The 24,580-nt window shown below is 48.3% G+C and overlaps 1 protein-coding gene across 2 annotated transcripts in view; it reads left to right on the forward strand.

The window, feature by feature from the left end:
• PRICKLE2 (prickle planar cell polarity protein 2) overlaps nt 1–9,452 on the forward strand; it is a gene marked incomplete at both ends in the record, with an annotated part of 316,207 nt that extends 306,755 nt beyond the window's left edge. For both annotated transcript variants that reach the window (XM_081105628.1, XM_081105629.1), the window contains one exon: nt 8,578–9,452. In XM_081105628.1, the coding sequence (XP_080961754.1) occupies nt 8,578–9,452 (875 nt within the window). The remainder of the gene's footprint in view (nt 1–8,577) is intronic.
• Between the last annotated feature and the right edge of the window lie 15,128 nt (nt 9,453–24,580).

The raw sequence follows: 24,580 nt of genomic DNA on the forward strand, positions 1-24,580 counted from the left end.
GGGAACCCAGAATCAGCCGTGGCCCTAGGAACCAGCTCCTTTCCAAGATTCTGATCTTCAGTTTAGGCCTGTCTCCTGCAGGGGGTGGGTGGGGCAGGGTAAGGGGGTGTGGGGGGGAGGTGGGCGGAGCCTGGGGGTGGGGCTCAAGCAGAAGTACCCACACTCCCCAGCCCTCCCAGCCCACCCAGGGGCCACTGACTGAAGGAAGCTGCTGCCAGCGCTCTTGCTGGGACCGCAGGAGCAGAGGGCAGATGTGTGACTACGTGTACGACCACATGGTCACACGGGACCCTGGACAGGCTGGACACTAGAGCAGGGAAGTAGGGAAGATGCATCCAGGGCTAGAGACTTAAAGCTTTGCTGTGGCAGGGAAGTCAGGCTGCGCAGGCCTCCACCAGGGAGCTCTCCAAGCTCACCAAGGGGAGAGCAGGCTGTGGGTGGGTTTATAGGGGAGTTGAGGAGAAAACCCCCGATTTTGGAGACACAGCCCCCCCAACAGCACGCTCATCCTTCCCTAGGGAGGCGCGCCACGCCCTGACCGGATTAGGCCAGGTGGTGTTTGCGGGATGGGGTGGGGCACAGCCCTCAGCCTGGCTCAGCAGCGGCCCCAGCGTCGATATGCTCATTGGTGGCTCTTGCCCCCCAAGGACATTTGGCAATGCCCCGGGACAGCTGAGTTATCACAACTACAGAGCGTGTTGCTATGACAAGTGGGTGAGGCCAGGGATGCCAAGCATCCTACACAGCCGAGGGCAGCCCCACAGAGAATTATCCTGTCCCGATGCCAGTGGTGCTGAGGCTGAGAGACCTGAGTTAGTGTCTGAGGGTATGAGGCTGTGGTCTCCCGGAGCAGAAGCACCCTTAGTCTCGAAGGACATTTTCCTCGAAGCTCTGTGATCAGCACAGGTTCCTCCAGCCCCAAGGGCACTGCGCCCCCAGGGTGGTGCAGACCCAGATTCGGATCCTGCAAGATGTCACTGTGCTGGTCCACGGGCCGCGCTTTGAGTAGCAAGGGGTTAGCGTGTGGTCACAGTCGCCCCCTTCCTTTCCTTCTCCCTCCTTCTCTTTCCACCCCCACCCCCAGCCTTCCCTGTCATACTCGGTTTGAACGATTCCATGCCCTGTCACCAAACAACATGTGGTGGTTAAACTCCACTGCCCAGATGACAGCTGCTCTCCAGCTGTTGCCAATTTGGAATTCAGGGTGCAGATCGTATCAATTGACTTAATTGGAAAGATCAAAGTGCCCCCACACACTTAAGAAAGCTAGTCCCTCAAAGGCATGTTTGGGTTGGCCTGGGACACTCCCGCAGCGCGGAGGTCACGGCTCTGGGGATGCCCACGCTTCACAGACATTCCTGTTGTAAACCAGAGGTTGGCTGTTCCTAGAAGGGACCAGATGGCAAATATCTGACACTTTGCAGCTCAGACCATCTCGGTCACAGCTACTCACTTCTGCGCTGTGTCAGGGAGGCAGCCACAGGCAGTGTGCAAATGAATGGATATAGTTTAGTTGTGTCCCAATAAAACTTTATTTACAAAAACAATTAAGGAGCTGGACTTGACCCGTGAGCCATATTTCACAATACCCTATTCCGAACAGTTCCTGTTTATCCACTCTCTGCTTCAGTCCCCAAAAAACAAAGTCCCATAGGGAGCCCTTACTGAAAGGAGTAGAATCCTCGGTGTGAGTGGTTAATGTCTAGAGGACAGAGGTGAGCAGGTACCATTTCTCTTACGGCACAGAAATGTGAGTGCGTCTTTTAAGTTGGCAGAAAATCAGCTCTGGCTTCCTATGCCAGTTGTTTTTTGTTCTTAATGTTTTTGGAGGAGTGGAAGTGGAATAAATAAATAAGAAACAGAAAGGTGTACCTTTAAGTCCATGTGTTCTTCTCTCTAGCCTTGAGCTCCTGGCTTCTGCTCTTAGAACAAATGGGGGGAAGGGACACGGCACAGATTGCCTTTCCCTTCCCTCAGACCACAGCATCCTTTGAAAGCCTGGATTTTCCTTGCTGTCCTGGCTTCTGTGAGACCTGTGTGCAGGGCGGGGACACTGTTGGGCCGCAATCTGCTGTTGCTACAGCGCCCTGGCTGCTGACAGTTTAACCACAGGGTCACAGGCTGAGTGCAATACTGACCTCTCCTTGTTGGCCGAGGCCTGTGGCCTCTACGGGTGTCTGGACATTTGTGTAGCTTTTGGTCACACTGACCCCTGGGACAAGGATGAATCAAATCTAGGCCTTCCCTCCACAGTCTCCATCTAGCACCTCGCACAAAGCCTGGCATTATTTGGAGAGAAAAAAAAGCCTCTTTGTCTACTAATAGGACAGAGTTCCACTTGAGAGGAGAGCGGCCTGGCATCTGTGCTCATGCTGCCGGGGGATCTTCTGCGGGGACCCCGATAAGGCGGCCAGACTGTGGGCTGCAGCCAGAGCTCTCTGGAGAACTGGGTTCGCGGTCTCCACGTCCCCTCCAACCCTGTGCTCCTGCACACATACTAGTACATGCTCGCACACACCCATCGTGGCTCAGGCAGCAGGGAAAGAAATGTGCATTCATTACAGGACCACAGAGTGGCATTTGGGAGCCCCATTCGGTTGCACTCTATTGATTTGCAGCGTTTTGACAAATGGAATAAAGAGTTGAGTTTCATCTGGGTGGAGGAATAATCCCCGACTGCAGTTTGGAGGCACAAATTATTTTAACAGTGGTTCATCCGTGGTGAACATTGCCATGTGTGGGGGCCTGTGTGGGTCGTGTTTCTCAGATTCATTCATCCCTGTCATCGTGCATTCATCAAGTATTTGGTGTAAGATTTTTGGGACATGCTGTCTTTTACCGAGGACTTTTAGGCCCTGCACACTTCCTCCCTGCATATTGAATCCAGGAATGGGGGCTAGCAAGCAGGAGCCAGCCCCTGCTCCCTTGCAGCTTATGGCCTAGCCATGTAGACAGAAAGGAAATAAAAACTGTACAAATACATTACAGCTGTGATGGGTCTCAAAAAGGAAAGGTACACATCTCCTCATCTAATAACCACGACCGTTTTCAATCTCCAATGCTGCTGTTGTGCCCATTTTGCAGATGCATCTCAAGAGGTTCAAAAGCTGCCTGAGTGACCCAGCCAGGAAGTGGCTCTCTCTCCACTTGTGCTCAGAGTGAGAGAGGAAGGGGGTGTTTATCAAAGTGAGGGGTAAACTGTGATACTACAGTTCCATCTTGGGGCTGTGGCACCTGCTCACTTAAACAGAGCTCCAGAGCTTTGATTACTGAGACAAAACATTCTTTGTAGATGGAGGAGCTAATTATAAATCACGTGTTCTTCAGCTTTAAAATTGGAGAAGCCCCAGATGGTGGGCCGTGCGATGAACCGCTGGCGACAGTGAGATTGACAGGTGTGGCGGTGGTGTTTTTGTTCCTCTCGGTTGGCGTCCCACCATCTGAATCACAATCCGTGGCTCTTTAGGTCTGGTCCACTCCAGGTCAGGGGGTGGTGGCTTCTTCCTGGCGGTGGGTAGTGTGAGGAGTCATGGATCTCAACTCCACAAATATTTCCTGAGCACCAGTGGGGTGCCAGTCAGTGCTGCTGCCAGGAGAGTGCAGTGAGCACGAGAAAAAGACCCCTTTCCCGCGGGCATTCATTCAGCTACAGACATACACACACACTGAGGAAAATAAGTCAGGACGGGGGCCTTCCGAAGGTCAGGTACTGCAGCGAGACTGGGTGGTGGGGAACAACCTCACTACTTTAGAAAGAGCGAGCTCGGCAGGCACCATGGAAGAGGTAACATTTACCTGAGGCCCTTCATTAGAGGAAGTCAGCTTTGCAAAAGGGAGAGTTTTCCAAAGGGGCTGGAATGGGCTTGTAGGTGCGCTGGAGGAGGAGGGAGAGTGTAAGTGAGGCTGAACAGGGGGAGCGAGGAGCACCGTTTAGCCAGTGGTTGTGGGGAGACAGAGGGCCTTGCGTTCCGCATAAGGACTCTGGGTTTTGCCACAGAGCCACCCTGTTGAGAAGCAAGTACACAATTATTGCTCGTCTATCGGCCATTTTATTCATTCCCTGTGTGCAAGAAGCCCCTGGAAAAAGTTCTGAGTTTATAAATGAGAACAGACAGAGCAGGTAGCATTTCCAATCCCACCACACAACCGCTGGGGGAAGAGCTTAGGTGTAGGTAACACTGAGTGGGCCCTGGCCTTGCACACGGCCCCCCCCCCTGTTCTTCCAGAGCTGGTGGGCTAAGGGCATCCTCAAGTCCCAGGACACAGGCCCATAGAGGGGAGGGCAGCACCCTCCAGGGGAACTGACGCTGCCTGTCTCCACCGTTAACTCCTCAGTGGGACCTGAATCTCTGCAGCCGCAGGACGTTCTCACAAGTGCTTGACTTCAGAGTGTATAGAAGACGGGTTCAGGAGAACAGCATGTCTGGGAATGTGTAGTATTTGCTAGATTGTTAATGCTGAGCCTAATTCCACTCCAGGGCGTGAGTAGACAGCTTCGCAAAGATCAGTGCGCCTGCCTGTAGAGCTTTTGCTCCTATATGCGATCTTTGAAGATTTTCCCTCCTTACTGAAGTTGATCCACTCACAGAACTCATTATCATCTCAGGTTTCTACCTCTTCTCTCCGCCTTCAGATGGGGAAGGTTCTGGGAGCGATGGTGATGTGTACGTCAGAGCTAAGCATCTGGGGAAGCAGGAGCTGGCAGACTCAACTCCCCTTGCCTGACAGTTACCCCAGTAATGAAATAAAAAATAGATGGATGGCTGAACGGTGTGTTTGTCAGAATACTTTCTTGTTTTAATATGTTATTGATTTCAGACAGAGAGACAGAAACACCAGTGATGAGAGAGAAACTTGGATCAGCTGCCTCCTGCTTGTCCCCTACTGTGTGATTGAGCCTGCAACCCGGGCATGTGCTCTAACCAGGAATGGAACCGTGACCTCCTGGTTCCTGGGCTGACACTCAACCTCTGAGCCACACTGGCTGGGCCATAATACTTTCTTAACAGACATATCCGACATTTAAATGTGGCTCTTTAGTGAGAGCATTGCTTTAAGTATAACTTACATAAGGTAAAGCGAACAAGTGTTGAAATTACACCTCAAAAAATTTTACATATGCCTGTCCTTTTATAACCACCATCCAGATCTAGATACAGAACATTTTCAGTGCCCTTAGGATTCCCCTTATTTCCCCCGCCCACTATTCTGACCTCTGTCACCATAGATAGCCTTAGCCTGTTCTTGAACTTCATATAAATGGAATCATACACTGTGTCCTCTTTTTTTTTTTTTGTCTCAATTCCTGTGGGATTCATCAATATTGGTGGGTGTAGTCATTCATTCTATTGATGTGTAGTATCCCCTCGTGTCATGGTTTCTCAGCTGTGGCATTATTGACATTGTGAGCTGGATAATTCTTTCTCGTGGGGACTGCCCTGTGCAGTGTATTTAGCAGCATTTCTCTAGCGTCTACCCACTAGGGGCAAGTAGCACCTCCCAAGCCCCGTAATTTCCCCTGGAATTGAAAAACACTGTGTCACATAAATATACCACAATTTTAAAGAAACGTTTTATTTGTAAACTAGAGGCCCAAAGCACGAATTTGTGCACAGGTAGGGTCCGACCACCTGCCCCAATCGGGACTGGGCCAGCCGGGGGAAGGGGCTGTGGGAGGTTGGACAGCTGTCCCTGCTCCCAATAGGGCCGGTTGGCTGGCCGCAGTGTGCGTCAGAGTGACGGGTCATTCTGGTTGTTCAGGTTGCTTGGCTTTTATATATATACATAGATAATTTTGAACTTAGTGAAAAGTTGCAGAAATTGAACAAATAATAGACACAGTGTGTTCTTTACCTAGAGTCACCTATTGTTAATATTTTGCCCCATTTTAAACATCATTTTCTCTCTCTTGCCCACACGCAATTTATTTTTGGACTGTTTGAGAGCAAGTTGCATTCACCTTGGCCATTTGCCACTGTGACTTCCACGTGTATTTCCCAAGAATAGGGATCGTCTCCAACACTATCATAACTATCCACTAACCACAATTAGTGTACCACAATACACATCATTGCCCATGTCCCAGTTTTTGTCAGTTGATCAGCAGTCATCCTTTATAGCATATATCTTTGCTGCAGAACAGTTTCCAGTCCAGGCTCAGGCAGTGTCTGCCATGGTTCCTTAGTATCCTTTGGCCTAGAAAACCTTTCTTAGTCTTTCTGATACTGAATTTTGTAAAGAATACAATCTATTTTCTTCTTATTAGAACATTCCTCCTTTGGATGTTTGTCTAATCGTACTTCTGAATTCATCCAGGATATGTATTCCTGACTGGAACACTGCGTAAGTCATAGTGTGTGCCTCTTAGAACATCCTATTCAGAGGCACATGAAGTCCAGTTGCACCTCGTCAGTGATATTAAGTTTGATCTCCACTGCATAGTTACTAAAGTTCCCCTTACAGGTAATAAGCAATATGGGGGGCGGGGGCGGGGAGACACTTACTAACACGGAAATAATCTGCCACCCCCATCAAATTCACCCCCGAAACGTAGCATACTTTCTGTTGCATGAACCAATCTTTACAGGGAATGGTTACAAACCCAGCACTCCTGTCTGCACTCCCTCGGAGCGTTCTGTATACAAGAGCCCACTCCTTCCCCCTTTCCTTCATTGATGCTTTTATCTGTTGTCAGTATGGACTCATGCGTTCCTGTTTGTTCAGTGGTTTATAAGTCATTACTGTTTTAAATGTTATAATGCTCAAGTTGCTCAGCTTTGGCTAGTGGGAACCCTTTTAGTTGGCCCTGTGTCCTTCTGACAAACTCCCATCCCTTTTTATCTCTAACACTTCCTTACTGTTTGGCATAACATGATGTTCCAGACTCATCTCTTCCCTTCCCTTCTCCTGCCCTAGAATTGGCCATTTCTCCAGAGTTCTAGCCCCTTTTAGTGGGAAGGCTAGAAAGTACCACAATTTATTTATCCTTTTCCTGCTAATGAAAGATTGAGTAGTTTCTTGTTCTGGGCTCTTCTAAAGAAAGCTTCTCTGAATACCTTTGTGCTTTTTTTGGACCCATGAATGGATTTCTGTTGGGTACGTAATCAGAAGTGGTGATGGAAAGTCATAGAATCTCATATACCCAACAGAAATGAGTAAGTCCATAAAAAAGGACACATTCAAAGCAGCCTTTTCACAATCTGTGTGTGTGTGTGTGTGTGTGTGTGTGTGTGTAGCTTTAGTAGATACTGATAAGCAGTTTTTCAAAGTGCTCATAATATTCATTTATCAGGGAGCAGAAACAAGTTGTTGGCCCCAGTAGATGAGGAGGAGTAATCATGATAGGGTCATAATGGGCCTTAGCAATCCAAAGACATGTTGTCTGTGACCAGAAAAGGCATAATTGCTGAGCTGATCCTTTCAGTAGATAGATAATGAGCCCAGCCAGCGTGGCTCAATGGTTTAGCATCAACCTATGAACCAGGAGGTCACGGTTCGATTCCTGGTCAGGGCACATGCCCAGGTTGTGGGCTTGATCCCCAGTAGGGAGCGTGCAGGAGGCAGCCAATCAATGATTTCCTGTAAGCATTGATGTTTCTATCTCTCTCTCTCTCTGAAGTCAATAGATAGATACATAGATAGATAGATAGATAGATAGATAGATAGATAGATAATGAGTGAGATATGATGGGATTTTGCCACCTGGTCCATTCTTAAGTTTCTCTTTAGATTGCTGCTTTATGATGGGCAGAATGGAAGTGACTGAGTCAGGAATCTCCCGTGACCTTCAAAACGGTTTTTATGTCAGTAATACCAGCGACAGCACTTAGGGGATGCAGGTCCACTGCTAGGAGCCCCTGCTGTTAGAGAGCTTGAGGGTCACTGCTTTGTTTTAAAAGGGCCTCCCGGGGGAAGAACTGTCCCCAAGTCCCACTCACATCTTCAGGCTGAGGGGGGCCCCTTTAGAACCTGGATCACTCATTTACCAAACAGCCTGGGGAAGTGCATGTCCCTCTGTCTACACCCAGGGAGGCATTCATTCATTTTCAAGACATGAGAGGGACATCAGGCAGATGAGGGAACTGCTGGAAGCTGGCAGGGGACTGAGCTGGCCCAGCCTCATGGGACTAGAGTCCAGGCTCGGTTTCTGCCAGGAAGTGCGTGGGCATGGCCCGCCTCCAAGGGTTCCTGGGCCAAAATACCCGCCTTCGGTGGCTGTCTGACCACGGGACTCACAGAGGCCCTGGGAGCGCTATGGAGAGTGAAATTCTAAACGGAGCAGCAGCGCACACCAGATGCCCAAGGGGCTCCTGGTAGCTTCGATGAGCCTCTGCAGGAAATCAACGGGTGAAGCGTGTCTGCGGATGCACCTCAGCCGGGGCCCCTAGGCGGGCCTTGCCCTCGGCGGGTGGAGAGAGTCCTGCACCCTTTCCCGGCACAGAGGTGTCCTCTGCACGGCCACACGCAGCGACCCTGGGTGATGAGCACTCAGATGCCCCCCCCCCCCCCCCCCGCCCAGCCACCGTGGCCCCCTCTCCCGCCCGTATTAACCTCCAGGGCCCTGTCCTCTCCCCGCAGGCCTCTCCGCGGACGGCGGCGCCAAGCGCCAGGAGCACCTGTCGCGGTTCTCCATGCCCGACCTCAGCAAGGACTCGGGCATGAACGTGTCGGAGAAGCTGAGCACCATGGGCACGCTCAACTCGTCCGTGCAGTTCCGCAGCGCCGAGTCGGTGCGCAGCCTGCTGTCGGCGCAGCAGTACCAGGACATGGAGGGCGGCCTGCACCAGCTCGGCGCCCCGCTCGGCTACCGGGACCGGCCCGCCCGCGGCCGGATGCATCAGAGCTTCGACTTCGAGCCCGGCGTGGCGGGCAGCCAGCTGCCGGGGCCGGACGGCGCGCGGATCCAGCCCATGAGCGAGCGCACGCGGAGGCGGAGCGCGTCCCGCGACGACCCCCGCCACTTCCGCCCGCACCGGTCGCGGCGGTCGCGCCGCTCGCGCTCCGACAACGCCCTGCACCTGGCCAGCGAGCGCGAGGCCGTGTCCCGCCTGAAGGAGCGGCCGCCGCTCCGGGCCCGCGAGGACTACGACCAGTTCCTGCGCCAGCGCAGCTTCCAGGAGAGCCTGGGCCCGGGCTCCCGCCGGGACCTGTACGGCCAGTGCCCCCGGACGGTGTCGGACCTGGCCTTGCAGAACGCCTTTGGGGAGCGCTGGGGACCCTACTTCGCCGAGTACGACTGGTGCTCCACCTGCTCCTCCTCCTCCGAGTCTGACAATGAGGGCTACTTCCTGGGGGAGCCCATCCCCCAGCCCGCCCGCCTGCGCTATGTCACGAGCGACGAGCTTCTGCACAAGTACAGCTCCTACGGCCTCCCCAAGTCGTCCACGCTGGGCGGCCGCGGGCAGCTGCACAGCAGGAAAAGACAGAAGAGCAAGAACTGTATCATTTCTTAACCCGGTCGGGGTCAGGGGGTCGGGGAAGATGGGAGCTGAGAATGTAAATTCAGAAACTTGCACTGTTTTTTCTTTGAAAGCGCTTTTGGGGGTGGTTCCTGGGGGGGGAGATGGGGCGTGCTCTGGGTGGAGGAAGGCGAGGTTACAGGTTGGCTCGGCTGGTAGCCCCAGTTCTCGGCATGTTGACTATGATTTGCACATTTCACTTTGGAAACGCTCTAGATGGCGTGGCGGCCGGGGTTGGGCACCTCGGTGTGTGCAGTTGCCACTCATCAGATGGCAAATTGCTTCCTTGCTCGCTTGTATCCTCTCTGGTTCTCTTCCTTTTAGGACCCCTTTTCCAGTAAGTAATTTGTTTATTAGCCAGGACCCAAGACTAAGTTATTTACATGTCCATTGTAAATGCAATGTAAATGAGAGTTCTGATAAAATATTTTTGTATTTTGTAATATCAAAGGAATTTCTATATGGTAGGACTCAGCGCAACCCGCATGCCATCCGCATCGTCTTTGTGTAGTATTCCCAGTGGCCAGGACCACCCCCTTTTTCTTTTTTCTATACAAATTTGTTACATGTCAGTGAGACTTTTTTCAAAGGCGTTTATTCAATTTGGCTTTTTGTGGCGAAAAACTAACAATGATTCTATCCAAAGCATTTTACGCTCTAGTCCATCTTCAGGAGCCGTCCTTAAGTCCACTCCCACCCTCAGTAGGATGTATTCTCTACGAAGTGGTAGTCGTTTATTTAATAGCAAACATAACCTTTGCCCATCAGAGAAACCAATCCGTGTCAGTCAAGTTCCGCGAGAAGCGCCGTCCCTGCCGGGAAGCTTGAAGCTGCTCACGATTGATCTCTTTCTTGGGGAAGGCACAGTGACTGTGAGTGGTGCCGTTGTGTGACGTCAGCATGATGTTGTTTTGAACGTGGCGTTATTTTCCGGTGCTCATGTTTCCTGGACTGTATTACCCGCTTTCCTTTGCCAAGGCAGATGGAACAGCTGCCTTAGCCTGACAACCGGTTGTCCTCGGTGCAAATGAACTTGGGCCTTAGAACGTAGGGGCAGACGGGTTCCGACGGGGCTCTGGGAGAGGCGGTGTGTCCTAGGTTGTACGTCATGCGGGGAGAAGGAATGAGGTGATTTGAAAACAGAAAGCGGGGCCAGGGTGGTAGAACTGACTGAGAATAGGAAGGAAGGCCAAGGCGAAGAAGAACTTCTGGAAATGAAGTAGAGGAGCGGTGACGGCCAGCTTGACGAGCCCCCAGTGCTTGAGGAAGCAATTCCGTTTAACGCCCTCCCTATCCAGAGTCTCTGGGTCACCCAGGAAGGTTGAGCTGCTCAGGAGGCGTCAGTGTAAAGGCCTTGAAAAGCAGATGTTGTTGAAAGGAGGATCTCCATTGTGAACTTAGGGGACCCTTGGTCAGACTGAAAATGGGCTCAGAAGTGAATTTGCTTCAAGAAGACATTTCACGGTTGTATTGTTTATAGTACAATAAAACTCCCTACCTTGCTTCAGTTAAACATGAAGCGCTTGCTTTTCCCCCCATTCTCCTCCTCCCCTTAATGGATTGTGGCGGTTGAACTAACCCGTCGCAGGACCCACTTTAGTGAGACGTTCTGTCCATGTGCTACACGGTTTATCTCAGTGGCTCTCTGCCATGGTGAGGTGAGCGTGGTCTCTTTTCAATACAGTAGTTAATATTTTCTAGTATTTTTCATGGAGAGGATGTGAAACGCGGCTTTCAGACCCCATGCCACATGGGCCTGGGGAGAGGAAGGCTGTACGGGATGTCGAAATGGCGCTCCATTCAGGATGTATTAAAATAATTTGCTTTTCAGGTATTAATATGACATTCGTCATTGTCACTGATTTTTTTAAAAAGCAATACAAGTGTTGGTTGTGGCTGTTTTCCGCATGCTATCTTCATATCTAAATGCTTCCTTCAGTATCCGAGCCTCGGAGAATTACTCTATTACGTTTGTATAGTAAGTCTGTAAACTGCTTGGCAAACTGATTTTAAGAAATAATGTGCAACATCACATGACTAAAGTGGCAGGTTTCTGGTAGAAATTGGGCAAGTCCAATTGGGATTTTCGAGTTCCTTGATTGATGAGAATAAAACGGCGTTTTGGGAAAAGGGATAAAGGAGATGACTTAACCTAGCAGAAAGCTGGACACGAAGTCTGTCCTCTGTGGCCCGGGACCCAGGGAAGGAAATTCTCCTGGAAAATGTTGCCTTCTACCTCCGTCCTCCTCAGAGCACCTCTTGCATTTCCCAGATGAGGCTTTACCCCGTCAGCAGAAAGAAGAAACTGACACATAACTAGTGACCAGAGGAATTGAAGGAATGAGCAATTGGCCATCTAGTTGCCCAGAGAGCACCCGGCAGCAGAACTGCTCAGAGCTTGATGTGTAATAGATAGAAGCCTCAGGGTCAGACTGTCGGCAGGCGAGGTCCCCTCCATCGGTTCCAGCTGGCAGAGGTCTTCCCACGCACATGCAGCGGGCGCCTTACAGCGAATGCCGAGGAGGATGGCTACATCCCCGCCATGATGTTGAAGGCCCAGAGAGAGCAGGGTGTCGTCGTCCTGGGAGTTCCACCTGTTGGTGACAACTTACATGCAACATCCCAGAATCCCACTCCCCAAAATTCAGTGCATTCTTTTCTGAGGCAAGAGCTTAGGGTTCTTAGCTGATTCCTCCATCATAACTCCTATCTCTTGGTCAAGTTTCCCTGTGAGTGAGGCCTACGCTCACCTCTTTAGATCATTTCATCTTGAATAGACTGTTTCTATCAAAGTAATCTTTTCCAAGTTTCCCGTCTGCTCTCATGCCTTAGGGTTTTGTTTGTTTGTTTTCCTACCTCTCCCCATATTAGTCCTCTTCTTGTCTTTACGTTAACACGGCAGCATTAGGGTACATACAGTTCATGTCATGTCCTGCTTGCTGGTCAATTCGGCAGCATCAGAACTGGCTCCCTCCCAAGTGGAAGTCACTGACAGTGTCCTGGATGGCCCTGCCGATGCACCACCCGTGATACTGTGGACAGGCTTCTTAGCAGGCTGGTGGCATTGAGCGTGGCATTCAGGTACCCCTCCTTCTGGCATATAGTTCTGGGATCTCCACCAAGGGTGGAGGTGGTGAGCTGAGGGAAACCAGAACTGTGCTTCTTGGTTTGGCACATGTTCACAAATGGAGAATCCCCAGTGCCGTCAGTTCCACAGCTTCTCTCCGTATTCATCTTGTCTTCTCCAGTCCTCCCTTTCCACCGCAGTCAGCTCAGTGGCCAAGCAGTTTTGTACATCGACTGTGGGACCTGAGGCTGCTCTTTCTCATCCTCCTTTTGGTAGGAAGGAAGCTCTTGCCCTGCATCAAGATTCCTCTTCCTTCTCCTGCAGCAGCTTCCTGCTTCTGGGGTCCCACTAGCCATGGTGGAGTTCAGGTGGGGCAGTGATGGCATATACATAGCATATACTCTGCCACCTGGGCAGCTATAACCAATGTGCACTGTGTACTTTCTAGAGAACATGGATACAGCCTCAAAAATCCATGACACTCCAGACAGCCAGAACCAGTTGGTCAGAATTGATCTTATTTGTCTGATAACAAAACTTATTTATGAACTGACTCCTGTCTTTCTACTCTGGGCTTCTTTATCATTAGGCAAAAACAGCCACTTAGGAGACATCATTCATAAATAATTGTGAGAGTCCAATTCCCATGCCCTCAGATTGTGGATGCTAACAGGAGCTGACTTCTTTAGGCGAAATGAAGACAAATCTCTTTGGCTTTCTTTTCCCTTCTCGTGTTCTTGGACAAGCATTATAGTCAGCCCCCTTTGGTCCTCCTGCAGAGGTCAGATAAGAGTTCATCCTTGTCTTCATCTAACCCACCTTCTAACAAGAGATAACACAAATATTTAAATTCCAAGGAGAAGTGCTCTTTGTGTGTTTCTAACAGAAACCAGATGCTAACACCTAAGAAGGAGAATCTATAAAAAGGGAAGTAGGAGATGGAACCAGCTATCTGAATATTTCATGCCAGAAGAGTTGCTGTTAGCAACTGTTTAGCACCTTCAGGGCTTTGACGTGGGCTCTGGACAGCAGGTCTTCCCACCCACATGCAGCCGGGCGCCTTACAGAAGCGTAGCATTCCAGGTGTAGCTCAGCCAGGCCGCGTCTGCCGATTTGGAAGGCAGTCCCATGCCCCCTTTGGAGGTATATATACCTCTCTAAGCACTAGAGAAGTGGAAATGAAGGGAGTTTTGCCTTGTCCCCAGTGGTTGGTCCCTCTGGGACCTGGCAGATATGAACACTTGATTGTCCGACCACTTGGAAGCAGTCACCATGGTCAGGATCAAGAAAGGATTTGATTCTTTTTCCATTTTCTCATAAGAGTAGCCCAGTCAACACAAGACTCATAAAACATGACTCACTGTTGGGAGCTATACTGTTTTATAGGCTGACTTCCTGCTGACAAAACTAGCTTTCCTCCAGGGGAATACAAAGGAGGGAGAAGCTCCCATAGTGTCGGGAAAACATTTCTGTGATTCTGATATGATGAACCCATAAGAAAGGGAAAAAAAATTGCCTATCCTGAGAGTTTTCTGAGACATCCCTTCACCCTATTGGGTATTTGGCCATTGATGTTCAGTAGGTCACTGACCGAGCTTTAATACATTTTTCGGACAGAGTTACCCACCAGTAGGGTCTGTTTCTGATGATTTCCATATTTTCCCATAAAGCATTTTGGTTCCGTTTATGGACCCTGACTTCACACTCTGTGGCCTACAAGTCCTCCATTTTCCTTAGCAAATTAGGACTTGGGCATCTTCCCTCTCCTAAAACATTCTTTCCCGCACAGGATCGCTTTGCCCATCTCCTGCTTTAATTCCAAGTATAGACGAAGCCCCGGGGGCCTGAGGAGGCGAGGCAGGCCCGTGTGCTGTGCGTGAGCGTCGCACTGTTGTTAGGAAGGCCTTAGGTGCAGGCTCTGCCAGAGACTGTGGTGAACACTTTGCTTGAGATCCTGTACAATGGATATGCTGTTTTACTGATGTCTGTAATACATTTGTAAACTTCCAATAAAATTTGAATAAAAGAAATGTTGCCATTTCTCCCTCGCTTTCCAGATTTTTGAAATACTTTGCCTTTGAGCATCTCAACAGAAAAGGGATAAACTGCACGTGTCCGGGTGAGATTCACTATGAAAGATGAGCCTGACTGTGTACATCAGAATGTGTCCTCTTCAGCCTTTTCGACTTTGGGGCCAGTTCTCTGTGGCAGAGGACTGTCCTGTGCTTTGTGGGATGTTTAATAACGTCTCTGACCTCCACCCGCAGATGCCAGTAGCCCCCCTCCCCCTGAGTTGTGAGAACCAAAGTGTCTCCATATATCACACCAGTTACGATGATGACTAGTTAAAGAGACAACAGCTAGAAAATAACAAGTGTGGGCGAGGATGTGAACAAAATGGGAACCCTCGCACACTTTGGGTGGGAATATAAAGTGGCACAGCCTCTATAGAAAACACGGCGTTCCTCAACATCTTTAAATAGAATTACCATATGATCCAGCAATTCTACCTCTGGATATATATTCAAATAATTGAAAGCACAGCCTCAAAAAGATATTTGTACACCCATGTTCATATCAGCGTTATTCACAATTAGCTAAAAAGATGGAAGCAAACTTAATAGCCATCAGTGGATGGATAGATAAATAAAATGTGATATATACATACAATGGATGAACCTTGAGGACCTGAAGATACATGAATTAAGCCAGTCACAAAGAGACAAATACTGTATAATTTCGTTTATATGAGGCACCTAGAATAGCCAAATTCATAGGAGAGGTTGAATGGTGGTTGTCCAGGGGTGGGGGGAGAGCCGAATGGGGAATTGTGTAATGGGTATAGAATTTTTTTTCAAGATAAAAATTATGAAAATTGAGTGCACAACAATGTGAATGTACTTAACACTATTGACCTGTACATTAAAATGATAAAATTTTATGTTGTCTTAATTTTTAAATATGTTTTTATTGATTTCAGAGAGAGGAATGGAGAGGGAGAGAGAGCTAGAAACATCAATGAGGTAGCACCTCACACCTGCCAGAATGGCTACCATCAATAAATCAACAGACTACATGTGCTGGTGAAGATGTGGAGAAAAGGGAGCCCTCATGCACTGCTGGTGGGAATGCAGACTGATGCAGCCATTATGGAAAACAGTATGGAGTTTCCTCAAAAAATTAAAAAATGGAACTACCATTTGACCCAGTGATCCCACTTCTAGGAATATATTCTAAGAAACTTGAAACACCAATCAGAAAGTTTATATGCAACCCTAGTAGCATTATTTGCAATAGCTAAGATGAGCAAACAGCCCAAGTGCCCATCAGTAGATAAGTGGATTAAAAAACACACATTTACATAGTGGAATACTATGCAACTGTAAAAAAGAAGGATCTCTTAACCTTTGAGACAGCATGGAGGGACCTGGAGAGTATTACGCTAAGTGAAATAAGCCAGTCAGAGAAAGACAAGTATCACATGATCTCACTCATATGTGGAATCTAATGAACACAATAAACTGACAACCAGAATAGATCCAGAGGCATGGAAGCATGGAGCAGACTGAATCTCAGAGGGAAGCAGGGGGTGGGAAGAGATCAACCAAAAAACTTACATGCATATATGCATAACCCATGGACACAGACAACAGTGGTAAAGGCCTGTGTGTGCGGGGGGGGGGGGGGGGTGAGTCAGGAGCAGCGTGAGGGGGTCAATGGGAGGATAAAAGGAACATTTGTAATACTTTCAAAAATAAAGATAATTTTTTTAAAAATAGAGTTGTTTACATTCTACCTAGAGCTAGCATCTCAAAGGAAAGTTTCCACTACCCCCCAAAACCTATGACTCCAATTGGCCTCGTCTGAGTCAAGTAGTATATTCAAAGAAACACCATTAGGGAACCAAAAATGCTATAAATCTGTATGTACTAAGTATTTCAAATCTGTACTGTCTCCAAGGAAATGCTAAAGGAGGAGATTAATTTTTTTTTTTTTTTAGAAAGAGGGGAAGGGAGAAGTAGAGAGAAACATCAATGTGAGAGAAACATTGATTGGTTGTCTCCAATATGCACCCTGACCAGGGATCGAACCTGCAACCTGGGCGTGTGCCCTAATTGGGGATTGAACCTGCAACCTTTCAGTGTCTAGACCAGGCGTGGGCAAACTATGGCCCGCGGGCCGGATACGGCCCGTTTGAAATGAATAAAACTAAAAAATAAAAACAGACCGTACCCTTTTATGTAATGATGTTTACTTTGAATTTATATTAGTTCACACAAACACTCCATCCATGCTTTTGTTCCGGCCCTCCGGTCCAGTTTAAGAACCCATTGTGGCCCTAGAGTCAAAAAGTTTGCCCACCCCTGGTCTAGACGATACTCCAACCGAGCCACACTGGCCAAGGTGGGGAAGATGAATTTTTAACACACAGCAAACGTTGCTGCCCGTCCCACTATTCTGCACGTGATGCCAGCTTTCCCTCAAACTCTCTCCTACTCTCAGCTTCCACCCCAAACACACCAAGTGCACAGACCTAATTCTGCCCCACTTTCCCTTCCCCGTCACCTGCTCTTTATTATGCAAATCAAATCAGTTAGTCTGTGGGGTTCAGTTTTCACATCCGCTTCACCCAATGCCAGGACTGTACTGTGCTGTTTCTAACACTGGATGAATTTGTCTCCCAAGCTGCAGGTGCCATCCAAGCCTTTCCTCTGACTTTGTAGCCTGTGTGAATTCCGTCACCTGGCAGCCTCCTTCCAGGTAAGAGGATGCCTCTGGGAGAGTCGTCGTGGCTGTTCTCCTGGTCAAGGTCCCTGACCTTCGTGGTGGACCAGGCCTCAGGTCCGGTGCCTTCTATCTATCTTCTGCTAACTTTTTCTCAGACATATCCAGACAGAAATGTGCAAGCCACATCAAAGGAAACCACTGCATGACGGGCATATGACAATGAATGGCATGGAACCCACCCACATTGATTTTTCTGTTCATTCACCATGTCCATGTCTCGCCCTTGCATCTAGACCAGTGGTTCTTAACCTTGGCTGCACATTAGAATCACCTGGGAATCTTTTTAAAATCCTGATTTCTGGGCCTCATCCTCCAGAAATTCTGTTTCTATGTTATGGGGTGGGCCCACAACATTAGTAACAAAGAAACAGAATTTCCAGAGGATGAGGCCCAGAAATCAGGATTTTAACAAGATTCCCAGATGATTCTAATGCAGCCAAGGTTGAGGACCACTGCTCTAGACCTTTGTACTTGCTGTTCCATGCACTTCACACACTCACCCTCCTGTCTACTCTGTTCCACCTGCCTGTTTCTCATTCTTCAGCTCTCAGCTTTGCGTGCTTCCTCCAGTAGGAAAAGCCTGCTCTCAGCAAGTGGGAAATAGGTGCCTCTGCCTTGGGCTCCATGGGATTCTGCATCCCCCTGTCACCATCCTGTAACTGAGTCTCCTCCTGTTCCCCGTTACAGCCTGTGCTCCACGGGGGCCGGGATCCTGGCTGTCTTTCAGCACTGTTCAAAAATACCTTAAAGGAATGTCAACAGGGAGAGTCCTAAAACTCCTGGTGCAGGGCATTGAAAGGGTGACGGGAGAGGGTGGGCTTAGCCTTTCACACCCTGCACACGCAGCCTTCCTTCTAACAGGAAGCTCTTTCCTCTGGACGATGAGTGGCTGCAGGCAGAATTTCCCTCCCAGCTCCCGATTAGTGGCTGTGCCTGTGATCAAGTTTGCATTACTGCGTGTCCTCCAAATTGGTGCTCTATCAGAAGCTCCAGCTAAGCATCGTGTTTTCCAATTTTAAGTAATCATGCCCTTGGACTCCATAATGAAGCTGCCAACATTTCAAGTACTATTACCTATAAATGCAAAAACAAAGTGAAGAGTTCATGCCACTGAATTATAATCAGATGATTTATGATAGAGTGAATGAATCATCACTAGGAAGTAAAGGATTAGAAATAATAAAAGCAATGCTGATCTGGAAAATGATACCCAGGAATAAACTTTTTTTTTATTAGCAAGTGGAATAAATTATCATATTTCAATATGCTTCTTTCCTGGGTGTAGTGCTAATTTTACTGCTGTTGTTTATTGGAGCATGTGCCTGAGCAAGCCAGGACAAAATCAGAGCACACTTAGCCGGCAATAGAAACCTACGGCTGAATTAGAAATAAATAAGATGGTACGACACTTAATAAAAGCTCCAATGGTAGAAGAAACACACACACAAAATTTGATGCTTGCTATCCAGTAATGAAAAGTAAATCTAGAGAAAGCAAATGGTTTTCTAACATTTTAGACACAATTAATTATATTTATTATAACAGGATCCCCATGGACAAAGGCATACATTCACAAAGCAGGGAATTCTAGAGATTAAATTTTTAGAGAGTTAAAACCAACTTACTTATTCTACAATCTAGAGTTTTCTTTCATCTGTTTTTACCAGAGTGGAAAAGCAGACCTTGTCACCTGCAGTATGAGGTGACGTTTTCCTGGGCTGTAAAAGAGATGGAAGAATTATGGACATGCCCCAAAGTCCATAATGAAATCCTCTGACCTACAGAGAGGGGGACTAACTATATTCTTTTCATTTCAAAATCATGCCCAGAAAAAGAGCCCATCATCTGCAAAATCTACCCTCTATGTCTCATCTGTCAACTGTGTGGAAACTGTTTCTCAGCTCTGCGGGATAATGACTCGGGGAGTTTTGTGTAAAGAATGGATGTGGCTGAGATATTTGATGCTCACTAAATATCCATGTCTTCCCTCCCACTTCCCAGCCCCCTTACAGGTGGGTAGGGTCATGTGACTAGAACTGACCACAGAACCAAGGGGAAGTAAAGTGTGGCTTCCAGGCCAAGTCAGTAAACAGCCCCTAGGCCTTTGCTTACAGTCTCGCATCCCATGCGGTGGTGACCTGGACACAGCGGGTAAGACGCTGAGTCATCGTATGGAAGCAGATGAGATCCCTGAGGACCAGAGGGAAGAAGCAAATGTTTTTCTTCAGCCCGTGGGCCCATTCGGTGCAGACTTCAGGTTTCTAGTTATCTGAGGCATGGCAGAAGGTCCCATCAGCCCCAACATGTTAACTCCACAAACCACTGATCACTAATCAGCCTGCCTTGTTTCACCAGTCACTTTTTTAAAAATTTGTCTTTATTGTTGAAAGTATTAAAGATGTCCCCTTTGTCTGTTTGTGTGTGTTTTCCCATTGACCCCCTTCACCCTGTACCTGCCCTCCCAGACCTTCACCACGCTATTGTCTGCGTCTGCGGGTTATGCATAGATGCATGTACGTTCCTGGCCGCTGCTTTGAGTCCCGCCTTCCTATTTCTTATCTGAACTGAGTGGATGGCCCCACCCAGCCATGGGCTCTGAACTATGAGTGTTTTCAAAGGGCCACTGCATCTCCAGAGAAATGCTCCCAACAAGCCTACCTGAAGTGTACACTGAGCTGGCCCAAGGGCTGAAGGAAAGCGTTTGCTTCGTCCCTCTGGTCCTCAGGGTGTTGCTGGATGCTGGGGTCCAACCCCAGCAGGTCCAGGGGTCCCCAAAGGTGTGGACGGAGTCAGCGAAGAAGGAATGACACGGAGACAGCGTTAAGTTGATCAGCAGCCTAGCCAGGATCTCTAGCCAAGTTCTGGTCAGGATCTCCAGCAAAGTTCTGGTTAGGATCTCCAGCCAGGTTCTGTGTCCATGTTCTCTTGCTAGGTTCTCCAGCCAGGTTCTCCAGATTCTCCAGCCAGGTTCTGTAGCCATGTTCCCTCGCTAGGTTCTCCAGCCAGGTTCAGTCACCAGGTTCTAGTCAGGTTCTCTTGCCATGTTCTATCCAGGTTCTGTAGCCAGGTTCTGTCTCTAGGTTCTGTGGCCAGTTTCTGTACAGGATCTTTTGCCATGTTCTTTCGCTAGGTTCTGTCTCTAGGTTCTGTGGCCAGTTTCTGTCCAGGATCTTTTGCCATGTTCTCTCCAGCGAAGTTCTTCTGTCTCTAGGTTCTGTGTAGGCTTCGTGTCTAGGTTCTGTGTCTAGGTTCTGTGTCCTGTTGTCTTGTTACATCTGTATTTATACCAGTTGATTCAATCCTATCAATCTCTATTCCAAAGGTTAGGGTGTTTCTTATCTCCATTCCAGGGAGTAAAGATTATGTAGCTTAAGCATGATTGTTCGTAGTTAAAGTGATTAATTACCCGCCTGGCACTTAGTTAAGAGGTTTTATTCCCTCCCTAACTTCAGGGGAAAATCCCTACCTGGAGAAACAACCTTTCTCAGAGAGGTGACCTTGGTTAAAACACATAGTGCCAAGAAGGTGAGCAAACATATTAAGAACAGTATGTCATATATGCCAGGTCCCTTGAAACAGCAAGGATGGACCAGCTCCCAGCAGCTGGACACCACAAAGAGCGGGAACCGAGCTCAGGAGGGCAGCAACACAGGTGCTGACTGATGGCTCTCCTGCCAGTGCCTTCCTCCCCGACCCCACCCCACACAGGGTCCCCAAACAGGAGTAAATACACGGCTGAGCACCCTCAGCAGCTGGGATGGGGAGGTTCTCCAGCATCCAGCCCTGCCTTTGTGCCCCCCCACTCCCCCAACCCCCCACCCCCCGCCCGAAGCCTGTTTTGAGTAGACCCACCCTCACTCAGGAGATATTTGTCTGTCACCCTGTCTCCTGAAAAAACTCTGAAGTCAAGGTCACGCTCCTCCTCCTCTTCCCAGCTCTTTGTCTTGCAAAGTAATGCCATCCCTACAGTCCTGTAAATAAATCTTTTTTTAAAAAGACTGAGGCCAGGAGCTGGGCTCAATGAGCAGATCATTCCAGCCGGGGCACAAATAAGGTTTCAACCGCGTGTGCTGACAGCCAAAAGTAAAATCCTCCAAGTGGGCAAGAAGTGCCCTGGGAGGAACAAGCTACAGAAGAAGACTGGGAAGGAAGAGAAGCCCTAAGAGCAGAGCATGGGAGGTGTCCAAGTCTTTGCTCCCCCAGAGGTGCCTCTGCTTCCTCCTGCCTTGAACAGGCGCCATTGACCCAAGAGTCTCCTTGTGTTAGCTGGGCCCCCAGGTAAACCACAGGTATAAGAACGAATGGGACCCCATTCAAAATGTCGGCAGAGCACTGGAGAGGGAGCCTTTGTGCTGCCTTCACCAAGACAAGACTGTGCCTCCCCTACAGAACCTGCAGAGCCAGATTTCAGCTAAGAATGTGAGTCGACTTGGACCTACAGGGAAGGGAAAGGAGAGGGACACAGCCTCCTCCAGTTCCCATCACTAATGCTCGACAAGTCAGAAATCTGGATCGATGTATCTCTCTGCATCCTCTGACTGGGTCTTTGTCAAAAATGATGACAGCATCAAAGGAAAAGTTCATCTCTACATATATTGGGCTAGGTATGTTCTTTAATCTTCTCAGGTGATTGTTAATTTTTGTATGGGCCATATTCAATGGAGTGAAATTAAGGGAATCATCTATATTTTTTGCATGCTTACCAATTCTTTTTAATGTTTTTTAAATTGATTTTAGAGAGAGAAGAAAGGAGAGGGAGAGAGAAACAGTGACTGAGAGAGAAACATCGATCAGCTGCTTCCCACACATCCCCTATAGGGGATCCAGCAGGTGCCCTGACTGGGAATCGAACCAGGGTCCTTTTGGTGCACAGGACAATAACCGACTGAGCCCAGCAGCCAAGGCCTTACTATTCTATTTTATTATTTCTATTGGATACTTGATTTTTCTCCTCTCATTCCCTTTTCCGAGATTATGCCAGGAGAAATAGGGCTGTAAATAGAGGTTCTCTCCTTCTATCCCTCATTTTCCATCACAAAGGACTATGGTTAACATAACATAGCCAAAGATAACATGCGCATGATAAAGGTTCTCCATTTAGCAGCAGGGGATCCTGGGACCATAATTTGACCCAGGGTCTTCCCACTGTACAATGGAAAATGTTAACATGCCCCCATGTATGTGCATGTATAAGGATCTTTTTTTTTTTTTTTTTTTTCAGAATTGTATATATCTGCCAATGCAGATTTGGTGGATTGTAATAAGTCCACCGAAGATATTTTTTATTTAAGGGCTTGTTGTATGAAAGTTTTATAAAAACACAACTTATCTACTATTCCTTAGAAACAAGCTCATTGCTAAAATGAGACACATGTGACTAGAACATGTATGAATTAGTTACCACTGCTATAAATGTTAGGTATTGCAAGTGAATTTCAGAGTAAGGGCGCTGAGTTATGAGAGAGAGCATTCCCCATTCAGCCCCAAAGAGCATCCTAAGAGTGTCTGTTGTTAAATGTTTATATTTCTAGGGCCTAGCAGAGGGCCTGACCCACAGTAAGTGCTCAAAAAGACATTCTTTCCTACGATCTCATTAAGAGCCTCTTATGTTCAGCCTTTCTGCTGGGTACACTTAAAAGGCTATAGCTTCTGACCCTGAGGAATTCAAGGTCAGCGGTCTAAGAAGAGGAATAGACAAAAGCTTCCCAAAGGAAGTATTTGAGATTGATTTTGAAGGATATGTAGGAATCCACACATGCAGATGGAAAGGCAGAGGAAGCCACAAAGGCAGAGCTCAGCAACATGAAACAGTGTGATGTATTCGGGGAATATTACCACCTTAACGTGGCCAGGATCCTGGGTGCCAGAGGACAAGTCTGGGGAGGTAGCTGGGTGGGCAGCAAAAGGCCTTGGGTGCCATGAAAAAGAGTCTGAGCTTCGTTTTCTGGGCAGGGAGGAGCCTCTAAGGCTCTTAAGTAGGGGCATGAAGTGATTGCACTGGTTTTACAGAAAGCTTACTCCAGTAACAATATGCAGGCTGATTTTGGAGTGGGAAGGAAATTGAGGCCTACGGGCAGAGAGATTGTTGCATTAGGGCAAGCAAGGGAAGTTGAGATCCTGAACTGTCCAGTTTGCCCTCAACAGTAGACATAAGAAGGGAAGAAAATTGGGAAGAAAAGCTAGAAAGTTTGGTGAAAAGAGGCAGGGTGGTGAAGCCATTGAAGATGGCAATAAGCAGATTAATCTGGAACCAACCAGAAGATAGAGTGTCTTATTGGTATTTGAATGCTTCCTTCAGTCGCTGTGGCTTTCTGCGGACAAGGGATCCCTTAAATGGGAACTATGCATAGATCTGGATGGCTCACATTTAATATCTTGGCTCTGCCCCTTGCCAGCTGTGAGTCCTAGGACACGTTTGTTGCTTTCTCTATGGCCCAGATAGAAAAAAGATACAACATATGAGAGGCAAAGAAAAGTCTTTCTTTACTAAAAAGTGAAGACCAAGTTGGCTGAGCCAAGGAAAGCAATGAAATGGGCAGCTCGATTGACTCTGGTTAATTCTCCTCCTGTTCTCAGGCCTATCGACCCCTGTATTTTCAGGTGAAATCATCACCCAGCTTCCACACTTGGGAGCCAGCTCTACTGGGGAAAGTATAGGAGATGAGGAAGGAGAAGAGGAGGTCTCTTCGGAGGTGGTTGAACTGCAGACAGGACAAGCCTCCATCCATTCTCCCAGTTTCCTCCCACTCTCTTCCAACAGGGCGCCCTAGCAAAGGACGAGGACCACGCAATCAAGCCTTCAGGTCATTTGAGCAGCGTCCCGTTTGAGAGCCCCAGGGAGATCCAATTTGGCCAGTGCTAGGCCAGCCCAGACTTATACCATTTCCAGGAGGCACCTTTTGATTGACGCTTGACAAGTACATGAGAGAATTTACTTTTATTTCTTAAAAACTATTTTTGTTCCCGACACTGCAATGTCTAATGCCTGCCAATGTCTTTTCACAATTGTACTTGTAACAAGGAGAGTATGGACAGGGTTGAATTCATGTTTACTTTGTAGTGTCAGAGCTTTGGGGAGTTGTCGTCCTGAGCCACGGGCTTAGGCCACATCCCTGAAGTGGGATGGGGTGGCACCGCCCCAAGGAGTCATTGGCCCAATTGCCAATGGACTTGGGCATAAGTCACTTTAAAGAGAGGACTTCCTTCACCCTCAGGATGGAGGTCAGTGGGGCTGAGAGATTCCGAGGCCTGAAGAGATCCTAAGAGT

This window comes from Myotis nattereri (genome assembly GCF_964212035.1).
Source record: "Myotis nattereri genome assembly, chromosome: 14".
NCBI lineage: Eukaryota > Metazoa > Chordata > Mammalia > Chiroptera > Vespertilionidae > Myotis > Myotis nattereri.